This window comes from Gouania willdenowi, chromosome 18 (genome assembly GCF_900634775.1).
Source record: "Gouania willdenowi chromosome 18, fGouWil2.1, whole genome shotgun sequence".
Lineage (NCBI taxonomy): Eukaryota > Metazoa > Chordata > Actinopteri > Blenniiformes > Gobiesocidae > Gouania > Gouania willdenowi.
In genome coordinates this window covers 12,525,882-12,545,252 of record NC_041061.1, presented here as the reverse complement: position 1 = coordinate 12,545,252, position 19,371 = coordinate 12,525,882, and the positions used below count along the sequence as shown (strand labels likewise).

Below are 19,371 nucleotides of genomic sequence, written 5' to 3'. Positions count from 1 at the left end.
GATTGTATCTGCTGGTGGCTCAACACTCAAAATCATTGTCCACCTCAACATAATCCTCTACCTCAGACACCTTCTCCTCTATGTCACTTGCACTGTGAAAGAGCTGTTCCAAAACCTCATTGGTGGTAAACCATTTCCGAGAGGACATTTTCAAGTGAGAGAGCGTGCAGATTGTGGGAATGTAAGGTCACACATGGATCACACACAGATGGACAACGTTTTACACAGCTAAAACAGCTTGGGGTCAAATTCACCCCAGAGGAACACCACCAAAGTCCGTAATATTGGAAAAACCTCAACATGATAATTTTATGCTTAATCAATTGTACCCATGGAATGAGGAAAAGTCATGAAGCAAATGAAGTTATTACTATTATTATTACTATTATTTTTTGATTAATAAACATTGAAAGTGGTCAAATTGACTCCAAGGATAATGGGAGGGTTAAAATAACAGTTCCCCCATCCCCTGTGAGATCATGTTGCACATGTAGAAGTAGTCCCCATCTTAATATTAAGTAATCATTCGTTAAATAATTAAGTATTGTTGGCTTCTAATTAATAATATTTGTGGTATGTGTAGTTCCACAGCACTTGTTGACTGTCCATGATATGTGATGGATGGACAGCTCTTGGTTTTGTAATGGATTTTCTCCCCATAACATTTCAGCCTAGTGACAAAATGGGATGCTTCAAAAAAAAAAAAATAAAATAAATAAATCTTTGTGATTGTCCATTTATTTAGTGGCTTTTTTTTTTTTAACATTACTACACTTAAGCCACCACTAAAGAACCACTCTTCAAAATCGTACATCTATAAAAAAACAAGATGAATGTTAACACACTTTGTGACATTTTAGTCCATGTGAGTCACTCTAGTCTTGTTCTTACCGTTGCCCTTACAGTTTCTACGTCTCGACCTCTGCGTCAGTCATTCATGTCAGACTAGTTCCTCTGGGCATAGCAACGGTCTGTCCACCATAGTGTTAATCTTTCTCTCTTTTTTTTTGTATGTTAAATGGGAATAGGAAAGCCTGGAAGCTAAACAAACTAGTAAATAGTTCTTTGAGTAATTGATTCATCTATCTATGTATTCTAATCAATTAAGAGAAATTGCACAATTTACAATGTTTATACTTCTTATTTTTATTCCATAACTACCACAATTATTTAGAATTATTATTATTTTCCTGAGCTCCATTTATTACACAAAACAAATAACAAATACAAGCAACTTTAAGGGCTTTTGTCAACTTGCACTCAGTTTTGTCAAGTGGGTTTTAGAAGGAAAAATGCATTTTTGAGTTTTCAAGTTTTCATGTTTGATGGACAGCGGGCACATGTCTGTAATGTTCAAAATGTGCAAAATGTGGATGTCCGAGTGTTCAAAGTCTTATTCATTGCGATATCTTCATAAAATACATAAATCTGTAACCGATCAATATTTTAAGTGTGGCTGACGGTCACAATCTATTTCATACTAGTGAATGGTGTAATTTAATTACCAGTTACTGTACTTAGTGTTTAGCAATGAAAAAAGTAAATAAAAATACACGATGCAGCTTTCAATGAAAGTTTCCCATATAAATCACAGGCAATATATGTTTGTATTTAATAACAAATCCTGATTCCTTTAAACATTTTGCAAATTAAAGAGTAATAACATTTATTTGAAAGCTATTATTGCTATTTATTTAATTTTTTTAATACTTGATTGCATTAATTAACAAAATTAAGTCAAGAAACAGAACAGAACAAAACAAAGCAACAAAATAAAAAGAAATAGGAGATTAATAAAAAGGGTAAATGCCTTTTCGTCACACATCTTTTGATGCAATTATGTAACTGTGCAGTCAACAGTCTATTTTCAGAGTAAATTATATTAATTAAGTTTTCACTTGCTGACTATTTCTGAGTGGTTATTATTGTTTTTGTAAGGAAGTTTCTGTTTTTCTGTTCACATTTTTATCATCATTCATATTGTCAACATATGAAACTAAAATGGCAAGAGGGTACAGCTGAAAAGCCCCTGGTTAAATACACTAATTATCGTTTACATGGTGACGTCATCGTAAACGCTCAATGGATAAACTTTGGCTCGTGTCGAAACACGTCAATAACTACAAGGAAAATTTGATAAACCCAACCTGTCATTACTTTAAGACCCAGTGGCAACTTAACCTGTTTTGTTGGTTTATTCAACTAATTGTTGCAACATTAAAAAAAAAAAAAAGAGCCTTATGTTTATGACAAAGGCAGCAGTGGATTGCTGCTGTCTGCTTCAGGCATTGTAATCCTGCTCATCATAGTTAAAATAATTACATTTAAATATATATGGTTCCTGTTTCATGTTGTGCTTTAGGGGCAGTAGTCATAATTTATACTGTACATACTGTATTATCATTAGCCTTTTGCCGGGATAAAGATTTCCTTCATTATTCCAATGCTGTAATATTACATTTTGTATTTTTTGTGACGTAATAGATATTGGTTTAAAAAATAAACTGTTTTCTGCTTCATTGGCAAAAGTAGCATTTAGCTAGTTTTAACATGTATGGGTCATTCCATGTCATTTCAACAAATGTTGAGGACATCCCATTGATCGATTTAATACTTGTTGAAATATGAACAATTTAGTGGGGGGGGGGGGGATTTTCGCTCGTCCTTATTTTTCTTCTATCTTCAGCTTCCAATATCTCATATAGGAAACTGAAATTAGGTATAGTAATACAGCGCCACCTACTATCTGGGAACATACAAAAATATCTGCTATAAATACTATTTGGTGGACATGCCATCCCCTCCAAATTGGGAAAAAAGTTATTCTGGGTTAGGGGCTGGAATAGGGCCTGGACAACGCGACGGCGTCATGGATGACGTTGACGCAAAAAATACGTTGACGCACACTGTGCGCGCCGATGCGTCGTCTGACCCAAACAAAGATGGCTCCTCCGAGTTTCAAAAATGCAAGGCAGTGAAGGCACGCACTCGTTCGTCGAAGCTGTTCCCCGTAACCCTCGTCCTTTATCCCGGGTGTGACCGGACGGCAGGGCGTCAACGGGACAAGGAGGAAACACCCGCCGTGACATTAGTGGCAACAGCAGCCGCACACGCGATGAAAGAACACATTTACATTCCACTGTGATACCCTAGTAGTCCGTCCTGATTTGTAAATTAAACACAATGTATGTTTGCTGTACACATAGGAATCTATTGGAGTTTTTCCTTTGCAGTCTCACCTTTTATTTTATACACACACACACACACACACACACACACACACACACACACACACACACACACACACACACACACACACAATTCTTAAGGTAAAAGGAAAGTTTATTTTAATGCTGTTTCTGACTTTGAATGCATTATTTTGTACTTTTTATATTCTAACTTGAATGTACTTTGAACTTTATTTTGGAATTTTGTGTTGAAGAGCAATAAACATATATTACATACATTATACATTTTTTTTCATTTTAGATATGTAAACCAACATGTATAAATAACTTTTAGTCAATGAATGGGGAGATAATCGAATCGAGTCGAATCGAATCGAACTGGAAAAACGAATCGTTTAAAAAACGAATCGTTTATCCCAGCCCTAGTAAAGAACTTTACATATTCCTCAGCTCCCTGTAATTGTATCAGCTTTTAGCTATGTACATAAACTGTTTAAATCACTCATGATTAGTCAGATATATGCATCATCTCCTGAAATCTGAAAAAAATTACAGTTTTTACTATTTTCATGGCTTTCATTTTCATAGACATGAAAATCTATCTCAGTGCAAGTTTTATTCTAATTAAAGTAATGAAACTTCAGGAAGTGGAAAAGGAGAATATATTATTCCAATGAATTCAGTCATAAACTAGCTTGTGAAGGAGGTTGTCCTTCAGAGGACCAACAACAAATCTCTAAAATGCACAACATTCATTTTTTAACTATTAATCAACGGCCATTTATTAAAGACGCTATAAATTTAAGATGAAGGTTTTTTTTTTTTTTTCTGCCTCCCTTCATCATGAAATAGGAAACCAAATTTACCAGACGAAGCCCCTTTTATCTTATATTTGCAGATTAATAAACATAGGTTTTAAAAAATAATCACATAATTTGTCTAGTGGATGTTTGTCTTAAATCTCCACTTTCCCCTGTGGGCCCCTAAAGTCTGCCTTTTATCAGCTATCTGAACCATTCCAACCATTCCCTTTATCCTACCAGGCTGTTCAGCTTCTCTTTCTTATCAGAACCAGTGCGTTACAACCTTAGCCGACCTCAGCATTAGCGATGAATAACAACAATTAGATTTATATAAGGAACTCTTAATGGAGTCCTTTTTAATATGTTATAGGAGCACCACCAGCTGATTTCAATTATACTGAAATTCACACCGCTATAAATGACATATCTAAGGTTATTGTCATTTTCACCTCAAGCGCGGATGCTTTAAAACACACCCTTTGTAAACCATCAGATAAACAGAGTGCGGTCCTTAAATATGTGGCTTTTCATCAGTTTTCTCGTCCATTGTAGCTGAAGGTTGCCTTGCCGCAGATTGGAAGATTAAAGAATGGAAATGGTGATGTTTTGGTGGCTGGTAGGAATGCAAAGTGAGTTTCAGTTGATGGGTGGTAGCATCAGTAATGGATTTGATATACTGTAACTGTGGTAGGTGTTTGTTTGCCTGTGTAAACCCTATTTATTTATTTTTTTCTCAGGGGCCAGATGTGGGCCAGTTTGGCCTCAAATGGGCTTCAGATTTTAGGTGAAGAAAAGACTTAAACAATATATCTATGCCCTAGTTTGCACTTCCACATATAACTGATATTTACAGAATGCAAGACACCTACAATATCTAAGCAATAACTGACATTTTGCCAGTGCTGGATATGGTCTTTAAAAGCCCTACGTTTTATGACGGTATGTAATTTAAGGTAATTTTGCCGGTTTGTTTGTAAGAAATTGCAGGATTTTAGAAGACTGGAGTGCTGTTTGGACAATTGCAATAACAATGCGCTTTAGAGTGACTGCAGTCGTGTGATAAAAGCATAAGAAAGTAGCGAGTCTATGCCAATACTGTAGACTTTCATTTAATTTGTGGATTTGAATGGACTTGAATGTCTATTTTACACAATAATGTTTTCTCTTTCTCCTGGGGATCAGTTTGGATGCTCTAAATCAGTGGTTCTCAACCTTTTAAGCCCTTAACCCCCAAAATATAGGTGCCAGAGACCGGGGATACCCACAATAGCTGAAGGTGGTTGAACACAGACATGAACATTGAAGAACAGTCATGTGGAGACAGGGCCGTCTATAAGGGGGAATAAAGGGGAGAACTTTTTCCATAAAGTCAGCAAAATGATGGTTTATTGTTCTAAGAATCTGTGATGACCACATTTATTTATATCCACTGTTATCCAGGAAGTTTATTATTATTTGCACCATAGTATATAGTCATCTTAAAGATGGTAAAAAAAAACACAGAAATTTGGTTAAAAGTTGCAAATTGGAGGAACATTGGCATATGATGAAAAGAACTTAAAAGTCACAATAATGGGTCAACACACGTGACATTAGGTGGGAAAAGTGGTGGAAATGGTTTATAAGTGCTGAAAATCTATTGAAAGGTATTGAAATTGTATGGCAGAAATGGATTGTATTGTATTGTTGCAAAAATGCATTAAAAGGAGCAAAAATATGGCAAGAATAACTGATGAAAATAGGTTAAAATATGGCAAGTTGCAGAAATGGGTAAAAATAAGCAAAAAATTGTTCAAAAAAGTTTCTTGAAGGCATCTGGCGACCCCCCCTTCCAGTGTCTCACAACCCCAAATGGGGTCTGAACTTCAAGGTTGAGAACCACTGCTCAAAAGGGCCAGATTTGGCCCCCAGGGCCTTAAGTTTGACACGTGTTCTCCTGGTTTTTTCGGTGGCCATTGGAACCAACTTCCTCTTACTATAACACAAGCAGTTTAAGATGACCAACTGCTGGCAGTAGCTTTTAGATCATGCAAGTAATACTCTGAATCTTTAATTTACTGTACAATCACCCTATTTATGCACAAATATTTAAATATCCAAGTAAAAATCAATCATACTGCTTCTTTTTTTCTTTTCTTTAGTCTTCAACCAATGCATTATTGCTGTTCTTGTCTGAACAATTTCCTGTTCTTTACCAACGAGAGTAGAACCAGGTTTGGTTTTCAGCTCTGCCTCTGTTTTCCATCTGCTTTGATATTTACTCTATCATGTGGTCAAACATGATGTTCTCTGCATATTTGATTGTAACAATAAATCCATCAAGTTATTATTGGAGTTTTCTCATCTGCACCAAGTCTGGCTTTTCTACTTTTACCAGTCGTACCAACCAACAAGGCACTTCAGCCAAGATACTGTGCCTGTCTCCTACTGGATAGCTTTTTAGCATTTTTGGACCGTGCTTGGAAATTCTAGCAGATTAGCATTTCCTGAAATAGCCATGCCAACCCAACTGGCACAACACCTGTGACACATTCAATTGCACTGAAATGAACTTCTTCCTCATTCTGATACCATTCCATCCTGAATAGATTGGGCTGCAGTCATGTGATGGGTGGATTAGCTCTTAATAAACGCTTTAAAAGGAACATTTAATAAATGATATTAATTTATATACTAGGGCTGCGTGGTATGACCAAAAATGTATATCACAGTGTTTTTCAAAATTCTAACGGTTTCACAGTTAATGACGGTATTTTTTTCCCCATGCATAATCAGGTGTTCACAGCATTTTCTACTGGTTGAGAGAGGAATTACTGCAGTAGATTGACTTATTATGGTCTGTTTTACTGTCATGATGAATAATGTAGAGAAATTCCACACTAGTAATAATACAAGTTTGCAACAGTAGCCCATTGGCTCTTTGCCGCGCTAGCTTAGCTTTAGCATTAGCTTGATTTGAATGCTGCATACTCAGTGGTGTGGTGGTTTTGTCTGCGTTACAAGAATTACAAATTGCCAGCCCTCTTTTTTTTGTGTGTACTACAGCCGACACGCTAAGCTAACCGTGCCTCTGTGTGTGCTGTTCTTCTGTAGCAGAGGCATGCGCACGCTGACACATTCACAACACAGCTTTCAATTGTGTCTCTTTTATCCGTTGACACGTATGATTTACACAGCAGCTAACACCAGAGCGCTACTGTTTACCTTCTTATTCAGAAGTGCAACGTTGAAAAAGGTCCGGTCTGAAACGCGGTGCCGCGCAGCGTTCCAAAAAGTTGTGTAATCAAATACACCGGTACAGAAGTATATTAAAAATTCATATCATAACAAAAATATATACCGGTAGTCAATATGAACCGGTATTACACCAAGCCCTAACATATACACACTGAGAGCTTAGAATGCCACTTTTTGAAAGCATAAAATTCAACCCAAATGCACACACAAGCATTATATTATTATTTATAAGCAACCCGTACTGTTGTTAGGTAAATGCAATCCATGCTGGTTGTGGTACGGTGTTGTTATAACCAAAGTCTAATAGGCGGAGTTTACGATTTTTGACAGGGGGGCAAAAAAAATAAATCAAATCACAATTTTAGACCGTCTTGAGATTCTCACCAACTACCATGTGTGTAACATATATAATAATGCAAAAATGATTAATAACATAATTTATAATGTTGACTACAAAATGTTGCATCAATGCATCATTTAATGTTGCCGCTTTCTGCTTTGTTTTTGCTGCAGTACCGTACGTGAACTGCTGGGCGCAGTGGCGCGCAACCGAAGAACGACAAAAAATAACTCGTATTTTCAAAAGAATGACACATTAATTCATATATATTTTGTACAGTCACGTCATGTTTTGTGCCACTTAAAATAATTGTACATTATATAAAGAAATATATATTTTTTTCGAATTAATTTGGGAAAACTGCGGCGCAAACTCCGCCTATGCGGATTTATGGTTTTACTGGTATTTCTACTTATTTGAAATGTTCATTTAATTTGTCTGAATGGAGCGAATTGAATGTCCATAATCTGTGTTCCAGTCTTGATATCTGGTTTCTGAGCTGTCTGGGTGTGAGACAACCATTACACCCGCCACTCTAATATCAACCCTTATTACATTTAGTGTTTCTCTCCTTTTAACACCAGAATTAAAGCCATTTGTCCCCTGTGGCATTTTGATTGCATCCACATTAGGCAGAAATGACAACTATTTTTGTGAATGACCAAATTGTGTGTCCCTGTGAAAAATAACCTTTTATTTATTAAAAATATATAGTTACTTATTTGAATAGATTTTAATTAGCTAAGATTTGATCAGAAGGTATTAAATAGATAGACTACATTTAAATTTAATAAACAAATACATGGTAATAAAATTAACTGTGTAGTATTTACAGATAACAAGCCACAATGTAAGTTAAATTAACCTAATAAAATTACGTAAATACTAATGAATTTCTGTGTAAACTTGATTCACACTTACCTAAAAAAATTTGTAAAATGTACTCATTATTTGGGGGAAAAAACTGATTTTAATTTACTGAATATTTAAGTGAAATGTATTTGCATTTACTAAATATTTGTCAATAAATAATTAAATGTACCATTTTTTAGGTGAAATTAATTACAGCTTACTATCATATTCAACAAATTTCTAGCATATTGTTATTGAAATCTATTCAATAATATTGCGTGTCACTTTGTTGCCATGATTATTTTAATCTATATCGACCCAATGTCAAGTCCATTTGGTGCAACATTTTACTTAAGACAGTTAAACACATTACTAAAAACACAAATAGTCTTTAGACCTTTATTTAAGAAACTTACAAAAGTGTGTCAATCTGTTTCAACAATTTAAATGACAATATACATCAATAAAATAGATGAAACAACAATAAAAACAATGTCTGAAAGGGATATCCTGGTGATTATAGTAAGGCATAAAGATGAACAATTCAGGATTTTTTTTTCTATACAAGACTATGAAAAAGCATAAAAACTAGAACAAATTTAGTTTTTTTTTTTTTCAAGATTAGGCTATAAAAATGAATAAAATGGAACAATGCTGGTCAATAATGCAATAAAAAAGACTTAAAAATGGAAAAGTCTGGATTTTTTTTGGTTGATAAGATTTTAGTAAAGCATAAAAATGGAACACACATTGAGACTTTAAAGAGTATATTAATCATTAAATGCACTCAGTAAAATCTTTAGGGCCAATTTGTTATTTTATATATATATATATATATATCTAACAAGAGAAATCAAGGGTTTGGAATAAGTTCTGTATCCTATGTCTGTAATTCTTTTATTTCTCTAGAGTACAATAACAAAGCAACACAGAGGCAGTTTTTTGGTCATATAGGTTTATTGTGTTGTAGCTACATTAATTTCAGGCATGGAGGATCAATGATGCAGTCTGGAACATTTGGCGGAGAAGACAAAGCTTCCTGTGCCGTTGTTGTTATGGTTTTTGTCCGAGGCAGCACAAGTAAACAGTGTCATTTACAAACACCTCCTGTGGTGTAACTGCAGGGAAGACTGACATCCAGAATACAGGTATACCAGCTTGTCCCAGTTGACCCAAAAATGGCACATGGCCATCTATCGACTACCTAGCGACATGCCCCTGCCCCCTTATCATCAACTACGTTTAGACAGCACAGCTTGACGCTTGTGTAGTCTTTTGGTGTGTTTGTGTGTATGTTTGTGCTAACCTATCAAATAGTCACACCTTTGTTTATGTGCTTTTATTTTGTCTTTTCCAGAAACTTCCTCCTCTATAATGGTATTCATGGATACCAGTACCACAAACGCCAGGACGACCACTCGGCCTACGACCACTACCTTATCCACCACGACTACCAGGATCACTTCTACCAAGAATCCTGCGACAGGAACCGTAGTCGTCCCCTGGCCGAGGACCACGACGACGGCATCGCCGCCTCCAGTGCACACATTGGTGGAAGGGTTGGAGTCCGACAAAGATGACGGGTCGCTTCTGTCCTCCAAGCTGCCCAATATCAAGGTGGAGTACTGCAACCCTCTGGTGATGATGGATATTTCCTGGCCCAAGACCAAGCAGGGCGTCATTGCCAAGATGCCCTGTCCTCCTGGAACCATAGGTAATGAGAATGTATGTCATTGGTGTGCATATGTTTGGGTTTTAACCAAGTTGAAACTCAAACCTGATGTAAAAACCTTTGTGAAAGACATACAGTGTTCTGCACTAAAGAAGTTAGTTAAAAAAGTAAGAAGAAATGAAATATGTCAGAGGTCGTGAGAGGTTTTAAAGCCTACATAAAATAAATAGCTCCCATTGCAATCCAGATCGGCCTTGAGGAATAGCTCATGGCGAGACCAGAATCTCAAACTAGAATATATAATCACAGGTTAGTGTACGGACACCTTAAGTTATACCATCTTGTTTTCTGTTTTCATGCAGCTGCTGTTAGGTTTAACATTAACATTTATGAATATGCTGCATTCATTTTAACGACCGAACAGGAAACAAAAAGGTTATATTAAATAACCTAGTGTGTGTTACACCATGTCAGGACAAAAATGTCTCATTTTTATTATGTTTGGTTTAAAAAAAAAAAAAAAAGTACAATTCTATTTCAAATTGACACATCACACAATCTCAAAAACTGTGTTATATACTTTCACTTTTTCAAATATAGTTCAAATTAAATGCAGTATAGAAATGGCACATATTGTCACTAATACTGGCTACTCTGTATTTTTAAGACTGAATAACAAACATGATGAAAAAGTAATTCTGGGGGGAAAAATAGATTTTGGCTTAGAGTGTAGGATGATCACAAGCTGCTCCTCCATAACAAGCCAAATAACAATGTTTAGGGTTCAGGAAATAAGCCCACTCTAGCACCTCATGACCTCTTGTGGTAAACTAACAAAAAAAAAAATTAGGTGACAACTTTTATCACAGCGGGGGTCACATTATCAACATTCATGTCAGCATTTAGAATAATGACCAATCAGGGGAAAAAATAAATAATAATGATCAATCTGAACTGAATTAATACAGGATGCAAACGAGGGTTTTGTGTTTTCTTGTCATTTTGTAAATTTTTCTCCTCCATTGTGTGTTTTTATTTTTATTTTCTATATTTCCCTTTTATTTTGTATGTTATTTATGTTGTTTTGTGTGTTTTTGTTATTTTGTACTCATTGTTGTCTTTCATTGTTGTTGTTTTTGTGTTTTTGTTGTCATTTTGAACATTTTTTTATCTTATTTTGCGTGTTTTTGCTTTCATTTTCAATATTTACCTTTTATTTTGTATGTTATTATGTTGTTTTGTGTATTTTTGTTATTTTGTACTCATTGTTGTCCTTCATTGTTGTTGTTTTTGTGTTTTTGTTGTCATTTTGTACATTTTTTTATCTTATTTTGCGTGTTTTTGCTTTCATTTTCAATATTTCCCTTTTATTTTGTATGTTATTTATGTTGTTTTGTTATTTTGTACTCTCTGTTGTCCTTCATTGCTCTTGTTTTTGTGTTTTTGTTGTCATTTTGAACATTTTTTATTGTTGTTGTCATTTTGTGCATTTAATTTTGGGGTTGCAAAAAACCAGGATGTGGCCCTTACGAGGCCAGCAGTTTGATCATAAAAATGCACATTTGATAATAAACACGACTGTATATAAATTATGGTGAGGGAAAGTCATCACATTTTAAAAAGCAACCCATTTCCTTTTTAATGCTTTTTTTTCTCTGCCTGACTTGATTCTGCCGGTCACTGCCCCGCGTTGTGCTTGTCCTTTACAGTTAGCATGATCATCCTCCATTCCTCTGTGAGGTTGAAATCATCTCCATGATAGGAACGAGTCTAATGCCGTATTGCATTGTGTGATATTAATATTCAACACCCCCTACATTATGTTCCCTGTTCATTCCTGACTCACTGGTTCCAACTAAAGATAGCATTCATTTTTGCATCTCTACGCAAGCCTGTAAGCAGTACAGCACACAGTATTTATTTCCCGTCTCTCAGGATGCAATTCATGTAATTAATTAGTGACTAAACACATTTAGGCTGAGCTGTTGGAGAGGCCTTGTTATGCTTGCTTTATCAGGACCTATTGTTTCTGTACGTTTGTTTTTCAGCGTCGCCGCCGTATCAATACTAAGAGAATAAAGTCTGTTGTGCAGGAAGATTAAAATCGATTCTGGGTTAAAGTTAGAATATTAAATTCAGTTAATTTTCTAATGAGACCTGGCACTAAGCATTGTTTTCCCAAGAATGGCATCGTATTGTATATTTGGCAGTGGGTACACGTGCCTACAGGCCTCTGTGTCTCCACATTGTCTGGTTTTCTATTCTTACTTTTAACTTTTACGTCTGTAATCTCAGGGCACAAATGTCTACACATCTTAACTCAGAATCTTTATGTCACATTTAATCAAGGAAGTGCAAGACGACTTTGCATGTAGACAAAGAAAAAGGTGGTAGAGTAAAGAAAAAAAGTGTGCCAATTAAAAACAAGTGTTAAAAAGCTTTGTTTTAGATCAGGGGTGTCCAACTCTTTTTAGTTCAGGGGCCGAATATGAAATAGTTTGATCTTAAGTGGGCCCCAGATTTAAGGTGAGAAAAGTCCCCGAGTTTGCACTTTACACAATGTACTGTATAAATTATACATAAAGTATGGAAAGTGCTAACAATATTCAGGCAATAAGTGACAGATATAAGTCCCTGCAGGGTTTTCATTTTACAATTTCATTGATTTTGTGACAAATTTTTGTGTAATTTGGGGAAATTATTTGAACATTTTCAGGAAAATTGAGTTCTTTGAACAATTTCAGATTTAAAATGACTGCAGTCATGTGATAAAAGTGTAGGGATATAGCAATCCAAATATTGTGGTTTCACTGAATTTGTTACATTATTAAAATTGAATTATTCGGTAATTTAGACAGAAATTCATGATTTTTCTGTGTTTTTAACGTTCTCCCACGGGCCAAATTGGATGGTCTAAACGGCCAGATCTGGCCCCCGGGCCTTGAGTTTGACACATGTGTTTTAGACAAATGAACTTGGCTAGGAAATTATATTTTTTTTTGAAGAGGGCTAATCGCGGCCTCATATTAAAAAATATTGAGAGAGAACTGGAAAGCATTGATGACATAATGGGGATGTTTACTGGAAGACTCGACAAAACCTTAAATCCAAATACAAAAATTACGATAATAGGATTAAATAATAAATATTTTATTACAATTGGGATTTGGTTGTGGATTGATAGTGGAGTACCTTGAAATGTTTTGACCGTGAGGCACATGTGTCAAACTCATGGCCCAGGGGCCAAATCCGGCCCTTTAGACCATCCACTTTGGCCTGCAGAAGAAAGTGAATAAAGACAGAAAAACGTGAATTATCGTGTGAATTACCAAATAATTCAGTTCAGATTGCAGATTCCCCATTCTTTTATCACATGACTGCAGTCATTTTAAATCTCAAAGAACTCAATTTTCCTCAAATTATTTCACATAATTACCGATATTGATATATATATATATATATATATATATATATATATATATTTTTTAATTCTATTTTAATTTACGTTATTCAATTGTAGAATACTGTAGATATTATGTTGAAGGTTAAACATGTATGTAACCAATTGGTTGATCACTTGATCAAGCATTTTTTAACAAATAAGTAATTTTTTTATTATTATTATTATTATTGAAGAAAAGAGACAGAGAAATAAAAATCAGATCAATATCGGTATCGGCTGATAGGCAAGGCTGCAATATTGGTATTATATCGGAAGTTAAATTGTTGTATTGGGACATCCCTAATAATTAGCCCCAAATTAGATAAAGATTAGTCACAAAATCAATAGAATTTCAAAGAGAACATTCTGCAGGGACTGATATTTGTCACTTATTGCGTCGATATTGTGGGTGCCTCACATACTTCATGTATCATTTGTACGTCAAAGTGCAAACTTGGGAAAATAATTGTGTGTTTGCTCTGTACAGTATTTGGCCCCTGAACTAAATGAGTTTGACACCCCCGCCATAATAGAACAGTAAACCACCAAACTTTCTCAAGGCAGGCATACACTGTGCGATTTTTGGCCCATTTTGAGATGATTTTCGACTCGTGCGTCTATTTTGTGGGATCGTGCGAGTCTCTGCTAGATCGTGTGTCGTGCATCGTGTAGTAAACATGGGGTCACGACCAGCTCCCGATCAGCAGTTGTAGGTCGTAAGGAAATCAAACATGTTTGAAATCCAGTCGCTCCTCATGAGCTCCTTGTGAGGTTATCGCACAGTTGAAGCAGTGCTTACCTTAAACTCTCACACTGCGCATGCACGAACACCGTAGGACCGCTCCTGGTCTTTTTAAAGCTTTTTAAAGCTCTTTTTGCTGAGATTGGCGAGTGTCTCTCCACTTCCGGGGTTTTCTTCTTTGTCTGTTTTAATGGGAACGCTTCAGAGTTCTTTTTCTTCTAATTTGTACGTTGCATTTCCGGAAACAAGACCCCGACGTGTCGTGTATGAACGTGCAGTGTGAGCAGTCAGGTCGTGTCAGAGTGTCGGTTCGTACAGTGTGAGAATATGAATCGTGAGCTGCGCACATTCGGGCTCTGCACACGAGTTGCACAGTTTGAGCTGGCCCACAGTGTATCCTCAGGTGTGTTCTGATGACCTTGATGGAGGGATGAAATCATTAGTATTAGTTAACAAAAACTTTGCATGAGCAAAAAGGGACAACGCATGTGGTATAACAAAAATCATATCAAACAATTCACCAAAAGTAACTTTTTCCACCAAACAAAACTGAGGAATGACATGAAATCAAAGTTTATTTTAACCCTTAAAAGGAAAAAAAGATAACAATTCATCAAAGACTTGCCACCCACACACACACACACACTCATAGTGTCTTCATTAATGGTCAAAACCAGCACCCGTCGAGACCTCACTAACAGCCGTCACACAGGAAGATAAGAGGAACACACACCCCACCTCCTCTCAGCATGTTCTTCAAAGTCCTAGTACTTCAGACAACCCTGCCAGGCAGAGCATGGCTGTGTGCGCTTCCTCTGCCACTCTTTGAAAGTTCCTCAGCCCCCCCCACACACACACACACACACACACACACACACACACACTTCCATCTCCCTTACTTTGCTCAGTGTCACCACCCCCACCTCTTTTTTTTTTTTTTTTTTTTTTTTCCTTTTGCTTTCATGCACTCTTCACATCACATCCTCTCAATATAGCAGGAAATGCAGAGTCTCCCGTATCTTATAAACCCATCAAACACGAGGCTGTCCAAGGTGGACCAGGAAAGTAAATTATGTGTCACTCAAAATTTATACCCGACGGTTTTACTGTTGGTCTCCTAGCATGTCCTTCCATTTAAGGACGACTAAAGACAGTTTGATATAAGGAGTCGCCCAGACGACATAGTATGGACTACTTGACAACAACACTTATTGCATTAGGTGAGATCTACAGGATATTATACACCATTTTCAAAGAGATATTTTGTTCAATTATAACCTAAACAGTTGCAGATTCACATCAAGTCACTACTTGTTTGTTTTGATAAGTACGTGTGCATTGAGCCCAGATAGAACAGACGAAACTTGCGATAATTTCCACCAGGGTTGGTGTCAATTACATGTTTTAATTACAATTAAATTATGATTACGAGAACCAACGTCTTTTCCCAATTACAAATAAATTACAATTCTAATTTTTCCCCTGAAAGTCAATTACAATTACGTTCTCAATTTCTAAAGTTCAATTACAGGCTCACTGACTGTTTTTCATATAGCGTTGTGATGATTGTTTGCGGTTTTTTGTGTATACCATGTCATTTCAGCATCTTTAGATTTATATTTGTGCATTTATTATAGTATCTTATGTAAAAGCCCAACAAGGGACAATAGTTGGAATTTAGCAATAACCATAAACATTCATCCAAAAGACCAAAGCGAAACATAAACTTAACATGTCTTCAAATGTCTTTTGATTCTCTTTTACACAAAATAAATAAATATGCCTTCTTTTTCTCCTTTTTCTCCTTCTAGGTGTGGCTTCATATAAATGCCAGGGCCCTGAAGAATACTGGGACCCCCAAGGAGCCGACTTAAGCAACTGTACATCCCCATGGGTCAACCTGATCAGCCAGAGGGTAAAATAGGCACATTAGTAATTATTACAATGTTTTTATAGCGTAAAGGTGCGTTCATATTAAAGGATGAGTTCACTCAGAATGTGTTATGATCAGTAGTTACTCTGGTTTTCAAGAATTAACCGTTTCAATTTTGCCCCAATAAATTGAGGAAGTTGTACAGCTTCCGCTGAAGCCGTCTACACTGGAGCGGGAGGGAACAGGGAGGGGCTGCAGCCTCCGCTCAACAGACAGTGAAGGACGAGGGATTTGTTTGGGATAGAAGTCGCTTAAAAAGTTCAGATTCGAGCACGACCCCGTCGCTCAAATTACACAAGTCACGTCGCTTGAGGGGAGATAACTTGAGGTCGCGTCATTTACATTGATTTTGATGTAATCTAATCGCTTCAGTTGCTTCAGTCGCGTTCGGCAAATGCTGCCTGATTTGCTGTAATGTACTGTAGATCTAGGATGTAGATCTCCTTTAGATGTGTATACTTCAACACCAACATCTCTTTGTAAAGTTAGTTTTATAATCTGATGTGGTCAGAACCCAGAACACATCGCTTTGTACGACATGGAAACTTTCTTGAACTGCCAATGCAAATCAAGGCTCTATTCATCACTTTTACTTACTTTTTTTTTTTTTGGTCTTTGTCTTCTCGTAATTGGTCTATTAATGCCATTGATTAGCCCAGAGCTTTGTTCAATAGAGAGGTTATGCATCTGAATGCGTACGTGTGTTTAGTCTTAGACGTTGCCTTTGGGTTGGGTCAATCGGGATTGAAACAACACGCTAGCACTTTCTCCTATAATGAAGAGCTGCTGCTAACAAAGAATCCAGATAACTTGTTGCCCCACAGCATGATTCTTCTTATGTAAGTCTTGTTTGCTTTTAAATACAAATCGGCAAGCATGGTGTTGTGTGAAAAAACACAAAGCAAAACAAAAAAAAAAAAAAACACATCTAAAGGTTTCTATTTGTACACAAATCAAATCAAAGGACGAGGACTTAAAGGTAAAGTTTCCCCGTGGCGTGCACGTCGGAACACTTATTGTCTACTCAATATCAACGGAGCTCAGCCAATTAAACTAACAGCTATTTGTGGAATGTTCAGAAGCAGAAGGAAATAAATGTCTGAGAAATTATTGGCTACATTTCTAAGCATTGGAGCCTTACACGAGTAATAAACTTCCACGGAAGAGAAATTCTCAAACTTCTAATTGAGATTGGTTTGGTTTTTTCAGCCCCCCATTAACGGCTTTTTAAAGTACTCTGATGAAAATAACAATTGATGCAATACAGGCTTTATTTTTTTATTTTTTTTCAAATTGGTTCCGTTCGTATTCTAATGCCATCTGTAGAAAGTTTAACCCATGTGATTTTCACCTCCAGCCATTGTCCCGTATGTGGGAACAGCTCGTTACCAGAAACAAGAGAGCAAAATGTGAAGAATCATGACATGGGATAATCAAAGGAAACACAAGAACAAAATAATCTACCCAGCATCCTCAGCTTTCCTCATTAGGAGTCATACACAGCACAAGCATGAGGGAGAATCTCAGCTGTGCTCCGTGAAGACCAATTTAAAGCTGCCTAATTGGCTTCATAATAAACTCAGGGGCGATGATAGCAGGTGAATCAGCGCGACACAACAGGACGCTCCTGTTCTAGCTGATGTCACTGCTCGTCGGATGCTTACTTAACCTTTTTTTATTAACCAAACCATGTAAAGTTAACCTGCAGAAATATTGAGAATTGGCATATTTGCAGTAATGTTGTGTTAGATTGTAAAAGTCACATTATATAAAAAGTCACATGGCTGAGTAGTGGCTCGAAAATAATGAAAAAAGCAACTTTAGTTTTTCCACCAGTCACAGTTCCCAAATGACTTGGATTATTTGCATTATGATGGTTATGCAGAATAGTGTAACTGTATTGTTGTATGGTTTATAGGTATCTAAAATGTGTGTTTTTTGGTAAAACTTTTCTTTTAGTTTTATACATAAAGGTTGACCTTGCGCTGTCAATATTATGACATGACACCTGTCATATAGCATGAATAAGGTGTCATGAAGTGTTGTTTGTTACCCTAACCCAGTGCTTCTCATTTATTTTCTGTCACGCCCCCCCAGGAAGAAGAAAATACTCTCCACCGCGATTATAAATAGTATAATTTGTCTATAAAATTGTTATAAGTAAATTTTTTCATACCATTGTATTTGTATTAACATTAAAGAAAACAACAAAAGAAAGGAATATAGATCAACTTACATCAAATAATAACTTTTTAGTCTGTAACATAAAATATTTAAAGTGCATCAATTTGCCTGAAAAAAATAAAAAAAAATAAATAATAATAATAATAATGATAACAATAATAATAAAAAATCCTTATTTAAACTATAAACATTTTCAGAATCAGATTTTATTCATCAAGTACAGTTTAAAAACAATACAAGGAATGTATCTTGGTAGATGGTGCAAAGAACAAAAAACAAACCACAAACACTATATTAATAACAATAATGATAATAATACATATAAATGATGGATATAAATAAATATAAATAAACTCAATAGATAATACTAATAATAAACTCAAACAAAACTAAAATGAATAAAACAACTTGACAAAAGATTAGATCCTAACACAGGTAGTTTGTCATGTCAAAACGTGCATAAGCAGTAAATAAACAGTCTGTGTTGCTGTCAGTTGCTTCATCCAATTGTATGTTGCTTCATCCAGCTTGACAGAGACCATGCCTAAAGCTGCAAATACTAAAGTATCAGCTCCTCTACTATGGTGTGTTTTTTTTTTTACACTGAGCATTCTGGTATGCTACCTTATATCAGAAGATATGATGAAAACAGTTGAAATGGGTTGAAAAAACATCGATGTAGGCTGTAGCATGTTGGAAAAGCATTGAAAGTTGAAAGGAGCTCAAGTAGTTTCATAGAAAGGTGAACAATCCAAGGAAAGTAGAATTAAAATAAAAAATATCAACAGGTTAAAGGATCTGAAAAAATCTAGATGAAGTTGAAGGAGTTCACAAAGTTGAAAAAAGGTAAAGAAAGTTGAAAATGGTTGAAAAATGTTAAAATTATGTGTTACAGTGTGAATTGGGCCTTCGCTAATCCATAATAGCAGTTTGATGATTTTGAAAGGCAAAGTGACGGATACAAAAGAAAAGTTAAAC

General features: G+C 35.9%; 1 protein-coding gene across 9 annotated transcripts in view; it reads left to right on the top strand.

Annotated features, from left to right (window-relative positions):
• LOC114480492 (adhesion G protein-coupled receptor L3) overlaps positions 1-19,371 on the top strand; it is a 372,070-nt gene that overhangs the window by 258,897 nt on the left and 93,802 nt on the right. For all 9 annotated transcript variants that reach the window (XM_028474684.1, XM_028474691.1, XM_028474685.1 and 6 more), the window contains 2 exons: positions 9,778-10,134; positions 16,088-16,191. In XM_028474684.1, the coding sequence (XP_028330485.1) occupies positions 9,778-10,134; positions 16,088-16,191 (461 nt within the window). The remainder of the gene's footprint in view (positions 1-9,777; positions 10,135-16,087; positions 16,192-19,371) is intronic.